This window comes from Centroberyx affinis, unplaced genomic scaffold (assembly GCF_046629955.1).
Source record: "Centroberyx affinis isolate AG114_WGS23_722 - 3 ecotype Tasmania unplaced genomic scaffold, CSIRO-AGI_Caff_v1 ptg002607l_1, whole genome shotgun sequence".
In the NCBI taxonomy this organism is placed as follows: domain Eukaryota; kingdom Metazoa; phylum Chordata; class Actinopteri; order Beryciformes; family Berycidae; genus Centroberyx; species Centroberyx affinis.
This window is the reverse complement of record NW_027280806.1, coordinates 90001-105136: the sequence shown is the minus strand read 5'-3', so window position 1 is coordinate 105136 and position 15136 is coordinate 90001. Positions and strand designations below refer to the sequence as shown.

The following is a 15136-nucleotide window of genomic DNA, read 5'->3' as shown; positions in this document are numbered from 1 at the left end:
GTGTTTTGTTTTTTTGACCGAATCTGTCTGTGTTTCTGTCACAGGTTGTCCCATGCCCAGAGATCGGCAGTCAAAGTCCTCCGCAGAATGCAGTACTTTGTGGCCAGGAGGAAATTTCAGGTGAGCGAAGACCCGGTGGAGGAGAGAGACAGGAGAGAAAGACGAGACGAAAGGGCGGGGGCGGGACAGAGAGAGAGAGACAGATTGACAGAGAGAGAGACAGAGGGAGGAAGAGAATAGGTTCAGTAGTGTGTTGTGGTTATGCAGGAAGAGGAGGGGGAGCCCCAAGGGCATATATGCAGCTGCAGCGCTGCTGTGCATATGTGTGTGTGTGTGTGTGTGTGTGTGTGTGTGTGTTTGTGTGTACATGCCTGCAACTTGCACCTGCATGTCTTCTTTGGTTTTGGTGAAATTTTGCTATCATTTTCACGCTACACTTTATTGCAAAATGGTTTCTATAGTCTTACCGTTTCAAGTGTTATATATGTTTTCAATTATGATATAAGTGATCTCAGCTGCAGAGGCTAAACTCCATTATAGCAGGGAGACCCTAAAGGGTTCGTTGGGTTCGTTCTGGTGCTGCTTGTAGCATCCTCACACTAAACAACGCTGTGAAAATATCTAAACACGATTACTTTCCTCATGACTATGCAATTGTCAATGCATGTACGCACACACATACACGTGCGCGCATACACACACACACACAAACACAGACACATTCTGAGTTAACAATGAACTCTCTGCACCCAAGGGGGTTGGGGATGTTTTTGGGGACCAGGCAACAGAAGCTATGGTTGACAATGGCTTTTGTGTGTGTGTGTGTGTGTGTGTGTGTATCCACAGCAAGCGCGGAAGCCCTATGACGTGCGGGATGTGATTGAGCAGTACTCGCAGGGTCACCTCAACATGATGGTCCGCATCAAGGAGCTGCAGAGGAGGTGGGGAGGTCTCTCTCTCTCTCTCTCTCCCCCCCTTTCTCTCCCTCCGTCTCTCTGTTTTGTGGTCCATCTATCTGTCTCTCTGTCTCTGTTGCTCTCTTTCTGTCTCCCTATTCTGGGTTTCTACACATCCTGGAAAAAACTGGGAATTTAAAACTGTGTACAAGCTCAGGAATGAAAAAAAAAAACTTTTGGAGAACAAATGAGAAAGCTTTAATTTTGAAAATCAATGCATTTTGGTTGCAGTGGCCTTTGTCAGGCTTACAGGACTGCATGCATAGTCAGTGCAAAGGTCTTTGAGTATATTTATTGTTGGCTATACATACAATCCTGTAAGCCTCACAAGGGTATTTAATCTATCTATCTATCTATCTATCTATCTATCTATCTATCTATCTCTATACTTTTTCCTCCATCTACACAACACTCAGCCATGAAGGAGGTCAGTTAAATAATAAATGGGGTCAAACTTATGTAAGTGCATCACCAGCATCTCCTAATAGCACTTATTGTCACTGAACAGTGGTAGACTTTTGCAACAAGCATTGCAGTGTGCAGCGTTAAGGGTAACTTAACGTATCCATTAGTCATATAAAGACTGATTAACTAATTGAGTAATTAAGTAATTTAAAGTTTCCAAGTAACACAAAGTTGCTAAAATTCTACTCAATGTCAAACTCTATCAACAGAAAATCACAGAAACAGATGTCATAGTGCGGGACACACTGTTTGATTGACAGGTGATCTCTGCAAAAACACTACAGCAGTGATTTAAAAAAGGGGGATATCACAGATTATAACTTTAAATCATAAATTAAAGAATGATTGCTGTGATAATAATTTATCTTAATTTAAGGTAGTGGAAACTAATAATGGAAGATAATGTGCTTTGTAATGCACATTGGAATGCATCGGATGACCAACATTTGGAAGTGAAACCTGTTAAAAACCCTCATTGCTTAATTTCAAAAATACATGCATATCAGTGAAAAAAATAAGCATTCTTTTCTTCTTCTGTTCTTCTTTCTCAAAGACTCTCAAGTGTGTGGATTTTACCCAACAGTGGCAATGCGTAGATACAAGCTGATGCCTACATTAGTTTTACTGACGCTACACAGGGGCTACACAGTAGTTTACCATTTTGTTAATGAGCTAAAATGAAGTACTGCTTACTCAACTGAAACTCCACTGTATCCAGCCAATGTTTATAACTTGCTCAGTGTCGTTTCTTCTGTCTTTCCCCCAGACTGGACGGCACGTTGGGGAAGCCAGGAATGTTTCTCCCAGGTAAACACACAGCAAACACAGCAGTCTAGATCTGATAGACTTTCTTCACTCCACACTCCATCTCTGTGTTTACAGCTCACACACAGACAGGCTGCACCAGACTAAATAAAAGAGAGAGATCCCCTGTGTGTGTATGTGTCTGTTTGTATGTGTGTATGTTTGAGTGTTTCCATGTGTGTGTGTGTGTGTGTGTGTGTGTGTGTGCTGTTTGTATGTGTGTATGTTTGAGTGTTTCCATGTGTGTGTGTGTGTGTGTGGGTGTGTGTGTGTGTGTGTGTATTGGTTGACACTTTATAATAACCGTCATTAATAAATGATAAATGAATCATTAGTTAACATATGTTAATTATTAATTAATGGTTAACTAACAGCTAATAGATGATTAGTTAATTTCCTGCATTATTTAAAAATTAATAGTAAATCACAGTGTAGCCTATATTATTTTTTCATTTCGTTAGGACATGTTAATATATCAGCTAATCATTTATTGATTGTATCATAACTGTTCAGAAATTCAAATCAATGATTTTTGATTGCCTTAGTTAACAAATAAGTATTATGTGTGCCCTTGTTATAAAGTTGCAACTGATGTTTACAATTAGTTGTTTAATAATTATAAAACAATGATTAGTTTACAATTTATTAAAAACGTATTAAATATTAATGATTTTTATAAAGTGTTACCATATTTTGGATACACACGAGCCTACCCATTCTCGGCACCAATATGCGTGGTCAGCCCTCTCTCCCTCCATCCTTCCTTCCTTTCCCCCTTCCCTCCTTCCTTTGCTGCCGTTCCCAGGTGCTCAGTAAACACCTCTTGGTCGACCCCGACCACTAACACAGTTAACCAATTGGACAGTTGGAAAAGGGATTGGATTAGAACGACAGCTCAGCAGCCCCCAGCATTTCCATGTGCTCCAAAGCTGCACAATACATACACATGCATGCACACACACACGCACATGGTATAAGTCTCATGTTTTACATGGCTGCTGTTGCAGTGATGCACCCCCCGTCCACTCCCAAGAGGAATTGTTCAGAAAATCCTGTGTTGCTAAAGCAGGGCTAGGGATATAGTGGAGGGTAAACCCACCTTTCTAGGCTTACATAAATCTTAATGATATAATTTCATCGTATACATTACAGAAAAGAGTAACAAAATGATGTAAGTTGTATGGGGATTGGGTTTTTTAAGGTAAAATTAAACATAAATTAATGCTTTTTTGAAAGTATAATTGCTTTTTGTTACATTGGTGGATGTTTGGCATGTGATGACCACTGTCTAAAGGCCATAGCTTTTTTATTTGCCACTACATCACTGTGCAGGACTGATGCAGGGTTGGAGTGGGGAGATTCTACAATGGCTACCACTGTTCATGCACTCATGTATGCACACATTCTCACTTTCTCAGTCTGTCTCTCTTTCACACACACACACACACAGACACACACACACACACACACAGACACAGACACACACATACTTGGACGCATGTGCCACTCTGGCCCTGTTTACCCTAGCGTGGCGCCCATGATTTTATTGAGCCACTCTCTAACCAATCAAGTCCAATCATTTTGCTGCTAAACACTCCTTAACTTTATTAGGCCTCAATGCTTCACTAAGACTTATGAGCCTAGGGGGGCTCCTATATGAGAACGGTGTGTGTGTGTGTGTGTGTGTGTGTGTGTACACATCTACCCACTTGAGTGTATGTCTATGCGCTTTTCTGCATCTTTTTCTATACCATGTAACTTGGCATGGGGTGATCTAAGGTGATTGAATTATGCTGGTTTCTGTAAGAATAGCCCTCTATGCTTCCCGTGCCATTTTAGTAGTCGATTAGATTACAGTGGAGCAACAAACATCGAGCCAACATGTCCAACCTGAACCCACCTCCACGATATTTGACTCTAAGCGATTACCACCAAGAGATTAAGTTTCCAAACATGATTAGATCATCGTGAATGTAATGTGAATAATATTTGTTAATTATATGCTGAGTTTAAATTGTTGTCATCGTATCAAAACAAATGGGATTATTATATCTTTTGAATGCTTGTGTGTGTGTTTTTGTCTTTTCTCTATTCTCCAGGAAAAGGGGAAGATAAAGAATACCCGACTATTGGAGCGCGTCTGATCAGGCTAGAAGATAAGGTAAGCGCACTCCTGCCAGCTTGTGTGTGTGTGTGTGTGTGTGTGTGTGTGTAAGCGTGTGTGAATTTCTGTATGAGTGACTGAGATTAACTGATTAGATCGCCCTTTGTGTTCACCAACGCGACTCTGTATGCAATTGCAGCAGTGTGTGTTTGTGTGTGTGTGTGTTTGTGTGTACCTGTATAGGTGTGTGTCTGCCAGCTTGTTCCTCTGTTATCAGATGAATGCGTGTGGTGGAATCCTTTGAGTCGGCCATGTTGTGGCTGGGTTCGGTCCATCGGTGCCAACGTCAAACAAACGCCTCCCCTCCGCTCTCCGCACTATCAGCATCTATTCAGTTGCAATCTCCGCTTAAGAGGCCGTCTACGTGACATGCTTAACATATTTTTGTTTTTATTCCATTTTTTCTTACTCCTATTCAGGCCCGGGCATCCTTAGATGGATTTCCATGGCACCCGTCGTTTTTCTCTAAGCCTAGGTGGGTCAGTCGGTGACGATTATAGGATGTTTGTGTTTCCATAAGGGAATATTAGGGTAGAGCAGGCATTAGGGGGGCTAAAAGAAAAAGCCTTTATGCAGCGAGGCATAGCCAATAGGCAACAGCTGTGTTATGGAGGCCATGGGTGTAACCAGGCGTGTCCGCTCCCATAGAGGAACGGGCACAGCGTGATGCCAGCGTGATGCCAACCCCAGTGCCAGTGTGATGCCAAGACAGACATTTGTCCTGTGGGGCTGGTTTGACTGGTCGGACTGGAGTTGGAAGATGTGTGTGTGTCACTGTTGACCTTTAAAGTGTGTGTGTGTGTGTGTGTCTGTGTGTCTCTCTGTCTGCCGGCCCATCTATCTGTCTGTCTGCCTGGCTGTGTACAAATCGTAAGGTGAGTGTATGCGTCTATGTGTGTTATCTGTTTGTATGTCTGACTGGGGCATCGCTTGAAGGTGAAATTATGTGTATGGATTGGGAAAGGTTAAGGAATGTGTGTGTGTGTGTGTGTGTACGTGCACCCAAGCATGTTTGTTTTCATGAAATCGGTAGTCGCAGTTGTGTATCAGCCATACAGCGCAGTTGTTCTCACATCTCTCAGTGAATGAAAATAACGGCTATACAATAGAACAATGCATTCTGCAGCCACTTCTTTTCTTTTCTATTCAAGTCAGGCAGCTCAGGATTTCCCCCACTTCGCCGTAACATTCACCTTCACATCTCCGTGCGCTCATCAACGCCGATGTCCCTTAATGTCTGTGAGCGGCTGCCGCTCTCAGGCTCCTTTGTTACAGACAGAGGAGTAATGATCCTGAACCAAACCGAGCGATGTACACTCCGAGCCTGAAGACCTCCCTCAGTGATTGAGTTATGGCCCATTTGCTCCGGGCTACATGTTGTGATCGCAATCTCCTGATTGAAAACATAAACCTGCGTTTAGAAGTGTCTCCCCCCTACCTACGACTCTCTCTCTCTCTCTCTCTCTCTCTCTCTCTCTCTCTCTCTCTCTCTCTCTCTCTGTCTCCGTCTCTCTCACTCTTCCTCTGTCTGCCCTGTCTCTTTCTTTCCCCCTGCTCCGTCTTGACAGAAAGACAAAATGAAGCTGAAAGGTGGATAATTGGGAGACGAATCAGCGGAAACTTACTGACGCAGGCTGCTTTCCCTAGAAAACAATGTGGAACCAATCACCATCCCCCCCCCCCCCCCCCCGATCTGAGCTGCATGCTTTAGCTGCAACAAGCATCTCCTCCAAGCAGAACAGAAAAATAACAGCGCAAGGATGTGATACCCAGAATGGCCCGCAGTGGATAATTACTGTTTTCCTTGCTCACTGCCCCCCCTTCCCCTGTCTCATTTCTGGTCGTGTGAAACTCTTGTTTTGATGGTTCTGAGGGGCCAGCACACCTGTTATGTGGAATAGGGGGCTTCCTCTCTCCCTCGGGCGGCAGGTGGATGAACCCGTCGACCCCTGTGGCACTCTGCACATTCCGAAGTCCTCCTCCGGACCAGCCTACACTGATAAGACCCAGAAGCACCTCACTGACATTATCATCTAGTCTAGACGAGCTGAACGTGTCCCAGCTTCATGATGCTGGAAGACTGTGATTTTATAGTTACGCTTAGGGAAAAATCCCTATAAGTGAAAGAAAGTTGTAATAGTTGTAATAGGAATTGGAATTTAGATGTTAAAAGGCATTTAATTTCCTACATGATGCATCTTCACTCATCTTTGCCCCTACTTTGGAATTGATCCCTCCAGATCAATGTTTTCTTGGTTTTCATTTTATCTCAAAAAGCCTGATTTTAATTTCCAACATATATTCACTGTAACTACATGAAACAACATATCAACTTGGAAACAAATTGTAATTTCCCGACAGCATGGTTATTGACATAAACACTGACACACTGACAATGACATCAATGGGGGGCAACTTCTTTGATCCTTAATAACGCTCCAGCTAAATTAAATTGTGCAACAGTGTTTATAGTTTATGGGATATGTATTATGAGTTACACAATAAATCAGCTCTTGTTTTTTTTACGTTCAAATCGTTTGGATGCGCTGGACTGCAGTGGCGATGACGAGTTGTTTGCAACAGCATCTCCGAATGTTGTCACTGTTGTTTGTTTCGCATCGCTGCGTGTGTTTCATAACGCTGCGGGGTCAGCAGAAGATTTCCATGGGAGAAATTTCAGAGTTGCGTCACCACTTGCCTGTCGCTCATAATAGTAAACCTAATCACACACAAAGCAAACCCCTAGTGTCACGGTTGAATCACTTCTGAATAGGATCTTTCCCAACAGCCCCAAGGAATTATTCATCAACTCTGTGCCCTTGTGTGTGCATGTGTGTGTGTGTGTGTGTGTGTGTGTGTGTGTGTGTGTGTGTGTGCGGGCAAAAGTGTGTCTATGTAACCATCCTCCCATGCCTTTCCCAATACTCACTCTTGGTCGGCTTCCAACTACTTTTTTTTTTTTTTTTTTCGTTAAATTCCTACTTTTTCCCCCCTTTTCCCTCCAAAACGGCAGACATTGACCGCTCTCTGACTGCTCTCTATGCTGGAGCTGTATAAGGAAGACAGAATCATTTTCTTGTCCCGCTATTGTCAGCACATCACTTGTAGGTGAATTTATCTTCAGTGGGCTGAAGGGGGCTGAGGCGTTTGAGTGATATGCTGGTGAGTAATACTGGCTTAATACCCTGGGTGCTGTACAGGGCTAGACAGTGATTTATCACGCACGGACAAAGACACATATAGTTCTGCACACACACACACACACACACAGAGGGGCACAGAGTTGATTAATCACTTATGTGTCTTCCCCCACACTCTCAAGATTGAATTCTGCAGCGGTGATTGGGAAACAAAGATGGATGGCACTCCGTGACAGTCTGTTATCTTTCTGTCAGACACACTCGATGAAAAATACCCAAACGACAAGCTGTGGCCAGTATCTCTGGGCCTCAGTGTGGGCTTTCAGGATGGAGCTTGCTGCAAGCTTTAGAATGAAGTCAGCAGACTCCTTGTGGTAGATCTCTCCCGGTTCTATAAGATACAGGATTTTTTTCTAGCTATCGACAGGAAAAGCAGAAATTACTACAATATGCTTTCACATAGTCTGTTCTAAAAGCAGGCTTATACTTTGTCACTCTGATCCTATTTTTTGTTCAGTGATTGAAGAGATTTAACAGTATAGTGAAGTGCTGTGCAGCCTAGTGCAACCTAGCAACGTTCACTGAGGACTTAGTTTAAGCTGAAATTGGTGTAGAGTTGAAGGCAACCTTTAATAATATAGGAAGATAAATTTGTCTCATAAGAAATGGGCCTCAAGGTTGAAAAATAACAAAAAAAAAATTAGTCCATGTTAAACTTTAAAATATCAAGATTGTAAATTGTCATTTGCTTGAAAAGTTTTCAAATTGATATCCATTTTGAAAACAAAAAAAATAATTACAGTTCATTATTCAATAATTCTAAAATACATTGAATCCAGTAAATGTGTTTTATCAATTCATTTATTTATAATTTTGTCAGTTACCTGCGAGAATTAAAAAGTACCTGTTTTAATTTTGTACTACAAATTGTTTTGAAAGAGTAGTTTTTACTTTTTTCAAATTGTGGATACCTCATTTTATAGCAAAGCTCTTTATTTCTCATAGAGATTTAAGCCAAAGTCAAAACCATCAGAGGTGTGTAGTGTTGAAGGCAGTCTCTAGTAAAATGGGAGCAGGAACTTCTATAAGTCTGCAGCATGGTTGAAAATTCACTTGAATATAAGTTTATGTCAAAGCTGTAAATATCAAAATTTAAAATTTGCTGCCTGATTCTTGCATCAGTTTACTTATATAAGTCAACTACTTAAAATACATACTTAAATACATGTTATTCAAATTGGATATGAGTTCCCCTCCAAAATACTATTTAAAGGGGGAATAAAATGGTTTCAAATGATGGATATTTCATCTTGGAGCAAAACTTCTCTCATACAAATCAGCAGCAAGGGTGAAATCACTAATGTTTTATTGCTTGTTTTGCCTGTTATAATTCAATCATCAAAGTGGTGTTCAAATGCAAATATTTATTTCATGTTGGTTTTAGGTGGGGCTAAACCATCAGCAGTGTGCAGCGGGGAAGCCACCCCCTAATGTGCCCTGCAGACCTGCCCAGACATGTCTCTGCTCAGCACATCATTATTTGTGTTGCTCTAAGTACACTATATGGACCATAAATCACACTCACTCTGCGGTTAGCTTCACTCCACTATATTAGGGCAAATATACTGTGCCATGTATGTCACGCTTATATCATACGCATTAGCACTAGACGTACGCCGAAGAATGCGTGCCCTAACCTTAATAGCATCTCAATTAGGTAAGTATGCTGTAAATTACAGCAAGGCCAAATACTGGGAATACTTGAGGGCCGAGACAGAGTGTTGTGTTTGTTAGGAGTCCATCTGTAAGGCATTTAGGGCCCCTCGTCTCCAAAAGCCCGGCCGTGAGGGGGGGGCAGGGGCATGTGTGTGTGTGTGTGTGTGTGTGTGTGTGTGTTGGTGTGAGTGTGTGTTTAGACTGGTCCGAACCAGACCCTGCGCAGGGCCTTGGAGACGAGGGCCTGGTAAACACACACACACACATTTATACATTCACACATATACAAAAACATAAATGTATATCCACTGACAGACTCAAAGATACACATAAATATACAAATGCGCACACTAATGCAGACACACACGCACGCAAGCACACACAAACACACAGTTGTTGTCCGTCCAGCAGGGCCTCAGTGTCCCAGCTCAGCTCAGCAGTGAAGAAGCAAACAGGAACAGCTTCATTAACTCTTCATGGAGGAGGGCCATGTTTTGTGGTCTCTGCCTCAATAGATAAGTCAAATGTGAATATTGTATCCAGTCATTTTTTCCCCTCAAATTTTGGATGTGCAATCTCACTCTTTTTTGAGTGGTCGCACTGAAAGAGAGAGACACTGTCAGAACAATCAGACCTAGGAAAGCCCCGTCTTTTCGATAAGCTACTTCTGTGTCCAGGGTTTTCTGGTTGGCTACAGCTGTTTTGTTGCTTTGTCCACACTTTGCTACATTTGCCTCCAAAGATCTGTGATCTATTTTATAAACACAACTGATTTAATATGAAGGAATCACAGACTAGAGGACATAGTTATACTGTAATAAGGTAAACAGCACATTATAGACCACATATAATGATAGAAAGAGATTTTGGAACTCTTTTGACATGCAAGTTGCCTTGGAAATTCCATGGAGGTTTCCACTGTTTCACTGTTTCAGACTTTATTGAATTTTAGAGAGGAGAGTTGTTCTTCAGCCTGTCCACGATCACTGGAAAGATTGAAACACAACTTAAACCTGCACTAGGCAACTTCCCATGCTGGTAGCCACGTCATGGCAGTTTGAAAACTGTTCAAACTTAAATACCCAGAAATTAGGTAACATGACGTCAATAAATGGCACAGAGCACACTCATGTTTACCAGCCTGGCTGGTCTGTGATGCTTTATACTAAAGGGATGAAAGAGGCAAAAGACCTTAATGTTGGTTAGCCCATTTATCTGGACGGAGCGCTTCCTGCATGCAGTTTTGGGGACAGTTTTGTATTCCAATTCATCACTTTCTATGGACAGAGAGGTTTTCATGCCAGCGACCTGAATTTAATTTGGGCAAATAGAGTCTCCAAGGTCTCAATTAGGGGGCATGGGATGCGCTTCTCACATTGTGATTTAGGCTAATGAGGTGCATTTTACATGAAATTCTTGCCTAGTGCAGATTTAAATATTATCCACGATAAACCTTAATAGTCATTTGCTGGCATGTGTTCTTGCCATTAGAGAGCAATCATCAAAGTGTTATTCAAATACATTTTGTGCCTATCTGCCATCGCTCCCCATACTGTCCCACCTCAGTGAGAGTGGTCACACAGCCCTCCTGTACATCTACCCTCCTCCCTCCTCCCACCCTTCCTCTGGGTTGCTGCTGTCCCCCCATCCATCCCTCTATTCATTCCTCATTCCACTATCTCATTCTTCTGCCTATTCCTCAGCTCTCTCTCTCTCTCTTTCCCTCTCTAATTAAAGTGATGGTCACATTGACCCACTGTCTATCCTTTTCCTGCCCTCCTGCTGGAAAATTTTATGGCGACTTGCCAGTCCCCTGCCACCCCCCTCCTCCCTCTGTTCATACACCATCCCTCCCCCTATCCCTCAGCCTCTATCTCTCTCTCTCACCCTCTCTTTCCCAACCTTCTTTTTTCCTTTCTCTGTATCTTTCTGTATGTGTGCTGCTCCGTCTCTCTCTCTCTCTCTCTCTCTCTCTCTCCCTCTCTCTCTCTCTTTCTCTCTCTCTCTCTCTCTCTCTCTGACCCCCCCACATTTCCCAGCACCTCTCTGCCCTGAGAGCACCCTGTCTGTTGTTGTGCTGTGTTTTGATATATGTGTGTATTTGGCCACAGTGCGCTCGGCGGGGAGCCGGACTGACCAGGCCGGTCTAAACAAAGAGAGGAAACTTGGCAAAGGAAGCATACGCACACACACACACACATACACTCTCTTTCTCACACACACACACACACACACACACACACACACACACGCACTTGCTGCAGCGGCCGTACTCTTACTGCCCCATGCTGCAGACAAGCACATACAGAATCTCTCTGCATGTCTAGACTTGGCCCGGGTTAGCTACAGCACAGAACAACCTAGCAGTTCCTCCTTTTCTTTCTTCTCTGGTTAAATCCAGTTCACTGAATTCTGTCCCGCCCAGGTTTCTTTATGCTGCCACTGATTGTCCAAGTATGTGGATAGAAGATTCAGATCTGAGGAAATATGCTGGTGCAGCATTATGTCTGGCAACGTGGCACTGAGGGAATGTGATGTGGTGGGATATTTTGTATTGATCCTCGTGGGGAAATTCAACTTTTGATTTCCCCCGCCCTCCACAGAGAGGTCAGAGGTCAGGCTCAGTTACAGAGCAGCATCCTTGGAGCTGGTAGGGATTCAGTGTGTTGCTCAAGGACACTTCAGCAGCACAGATGCATTGCTCCTGGTTGAGCAGTGCTCTCCCTACTCGCTACGCCTCCCTTGTGACCCGAGCTGAACTGGTCTTTCTCACGTCGACACTTCCCACCGTTGATGTGGTATCTTTATAGTGCTGTGAACTCGATAGCATGCTAGGAGTGGTGTGCTGCTGTGAACTAGATAGCGCACCAGGAGCAGCTTGTTGTTTGTAGTGCAGCCCGGCAGTAAATCATGTTTCGGCAGCGCGCTGGGGATGCAGCCCCTGGCAGCTCCCAGACGGCCTCTGGCTCTGGCTCCCTTCTCTTAGCGCCACTCTCTAATTTCAGAGCCGGGACCCTGCCTACTACTGTCTTTACCGCATTCCCACAAACCAGAGACGGACAGTCTGCCTGCATGTCTGGCTGCTCGCTCTCTCGCTCACAGCCTCTCTCTCCCTTTCTCTCTCTCTCTCTCCCTTTCTGTCTCTCTATCACTCGCTCGCTCTTGCTCTCTCTTGCTCCCTCCTGCTCCCTGTCTTTTGCCTTCTGTCACAAACTCACTCTCTCTCTTTCTCTCTTGCTGTGGCTCTTGGTCTCTCATTCCACCAGCCTGCCCCTTCTCCTTTCCTCTGTCTCTGTCTGGTTCCATGCCTGCAGGATTATAGGTCTGCAATCTCACTCACAGCATCTAAATCATGTGTAGACTGCCACTGTCTCTCTTCAGCTCTCTCTCCTAGTCTCTCTCCCTCTCTCTCTCTCTCTCTGCATCTCTCTAGCACCCACTGTGGGCTTGCTAGTTGGCTGTAAATACCCACGCTACATTTCCATTTTAATTGCCCAGGCTTTGCAGGGCCCCGGGTTATATTTTTACACATACATTTTATTGTCTTGGTCGAACGCCCCTACTCCTTTTGGCCTTGACCACTAATATACTCTACGTGGACCAGTCCATTATCGGCAGAGAGGTGTGAGCATATTTAAGAAGGTTACGAAAGGGTCAATATACAGTGTATGAAACAGGGGTCTGTTTTTTATTGGGCCCCGTAGTGTTGCTGATACGCGGTGCTAAGTAGCCCTGGTGCCACCCTTCTTTTGAGCCCCATTAAATCAGTCTACTACAAGGAACAGTAAACCTGGAGCGAATAATGCCGAGCTGTGGAAATTACTGCACAGGCCACGAGTGTAAATGTCGCTGTTGTTAAGTCAAGCTGGTACCTGGGGAACATGTAATGGGGAATATGTATGCCTGTGTGTGTGTGTGTGTGTGTAGGTGTGTATTTTATGCACACGTGTCCCTATTCACCTAACATGAACCCATAAAACCCCATAAATCTGTAAATAATAACTGCTGTAAGTGAAACGTGCATTTAGCTTAACGTGTAATGTACTCTGATGCAACGGCACCCATTTTCCGGTTAAACCTATAATAGCTCCAGTGCCTTGGCTAGTTTTCCATCACGCCAGAGCCTGTTTTTGGCACATCTGCCTCACAGGGGGTGGGTGAGGATTAGTCAGCGATACCTGCATACAGACCAGCACACCTCCTGATTTTTTAACATGGCGACATGGTGATGTGCCCTAGCAGGCTAGCCCCCTTCGGTTCATGGAATGATTTTAACTAGCTGTTACTAATGCAGGCGTGTTTATGGCTGTGTAAAGAGTTGACTGGGCCACTTGTGGTTCAGACATTGGCCCTTTGGTACTACGTGCCCAGACACACCCCTTAGGCAACGGTGGGGTAGCTGGTGCCCATACTAAATCATGATGTGTGTCTGTGTGTGTGTGTGTGTATGTGCACACCTATATATGCGTGGCCCACATGCTCCATTCACTCTACGCCAAGTCTCCTGTCGTCTCCCATTTGCTTTTATGGCGTCAGGTTTTTGCGAAACGCTTAACAAGCTCGTCAGTATTCCATAGTGTGTTTTTTCTGGTAAATGACTAATGATTTTACAGGAATATAATGGTGGGTTTTTTTCTGTCCCTCTGGGCCCTGGGGTTCCTTGTGGGAGAACAATTAAAGCGACACACCTTTCAATTGTGTGCAATTAACTCTGTACTCCGCACAGGATATAGGCCTCGCCTAGTGGCCTATATAGTACAATGGATAAAATAAGGAAGCTGCTCTTTGAGGTTGAATCAATGAATGGGGGCTGTGGTTGGGAACAGCATATTTACATTTTGAGCGGTCACCATCAAAAAAGGTCCCCCACCCTGCATCTGTTTTGCAGCTATTGTCCATTTGCACCTTCTGATGGCTGAAAATGGAACAAAATGTGTTTCAGTCCCTCTCGGAGGTGGCATGACAATGCAGGAGTGTAGCAGCAGGCATGCAGTAAAATGTGGGATACAATAGCTACATCTGCATGTAATTCGCTTGTTTTTATTTTGTCTGTCAAAATCATTCCCAGAAAGGTCCTTAAACCTGGGAGAGACTTCATACCAAATGAGAGGATACAGACATGAATGGATCCTGTCTTGGATAATTTCCAGTTTTAGGCTTAGATTAACATTACATCAATACACAATGCAAGTAGAATACAAAACTTGCATTTGTAATAAAAGGTGAATGAACTGGGACAATAAAGAACATTATATAGCAGCCGTTCTCAACCATATATTATCAAGACCCAAGACTATGCAGACTTCCATTCCAAACAATCCCTACACCAGCCGATTACACTGATTTAGCTAATCAGTTAGCTAGTCTTGTGCCTCGTTGGGACATGGTTAAGAACCACTGCAATATAGAACACTAACACTATAAGCAATAGCTGTATCACTTGTACCATCACCCTGGAGCTTGAGATCCAGGACCTAATATTGGGAAAGCAGGTAACTCCCACATATGGGTCCGTCAGATATGAGACAAGGCCTTCACACTGCTTCTATTGAGGAGGACGAAACAGCACAAGGATACACAACCATATTTATTGGCAGAAAGGAAATGGATAAATGTCATGGGTTACACTTGTCTTCCAGTGTTAACTTTATTTGCACATACTAAAGATAAAAACACCTAGAATGAGAGAAAAAAAAAGGCCTTTCTAGATCTAGGTCTTTCTAAGCTGCCAGATGCTGCCAAGAAACCACCTTTACAGTGTCTTATAATCCCTGGTAAGAGTGATAGATGTGGTGTTTGGCTGTGTGTTATAATACTGTTATCAGTGGGTGTGTGTCTCCTCCTCCATGGCTTCAGGCTAGTATCTTTATATATCCCCCTAACTTTATACC

At 43.6% G+C, this 15136-nt stretch overlaps 1 protein-coding gene across 1 annotated transcript in view; it reads left to right on the top strand.

The window, feature by feature from the left end:
* Nucleotides 1-15136, top strand: part of kcnq1.2 (potassium voltage-gated channel, KQT-like subfamily, member 1.2) — a 161639-nt gene that overhangs the window by 104483 nt on the left and 42020 nt on the right. The window contains exons 15-18 of the mRNA XM_071534708.1: nt 45-120; nt 847-941; nt 2188-2228; nt 4325-4386. Coding sequence (XP_071390809.1) covers nt 45-120; nt 847-941; nt 2188-2228; nt 4325-4386 — 274 coding nt within the window. The remainder of the gene's footprint in view (nt 1-44; nt 121-846; nt 942-2187; nt 2229-4324; nt 4387-15136) is intronic.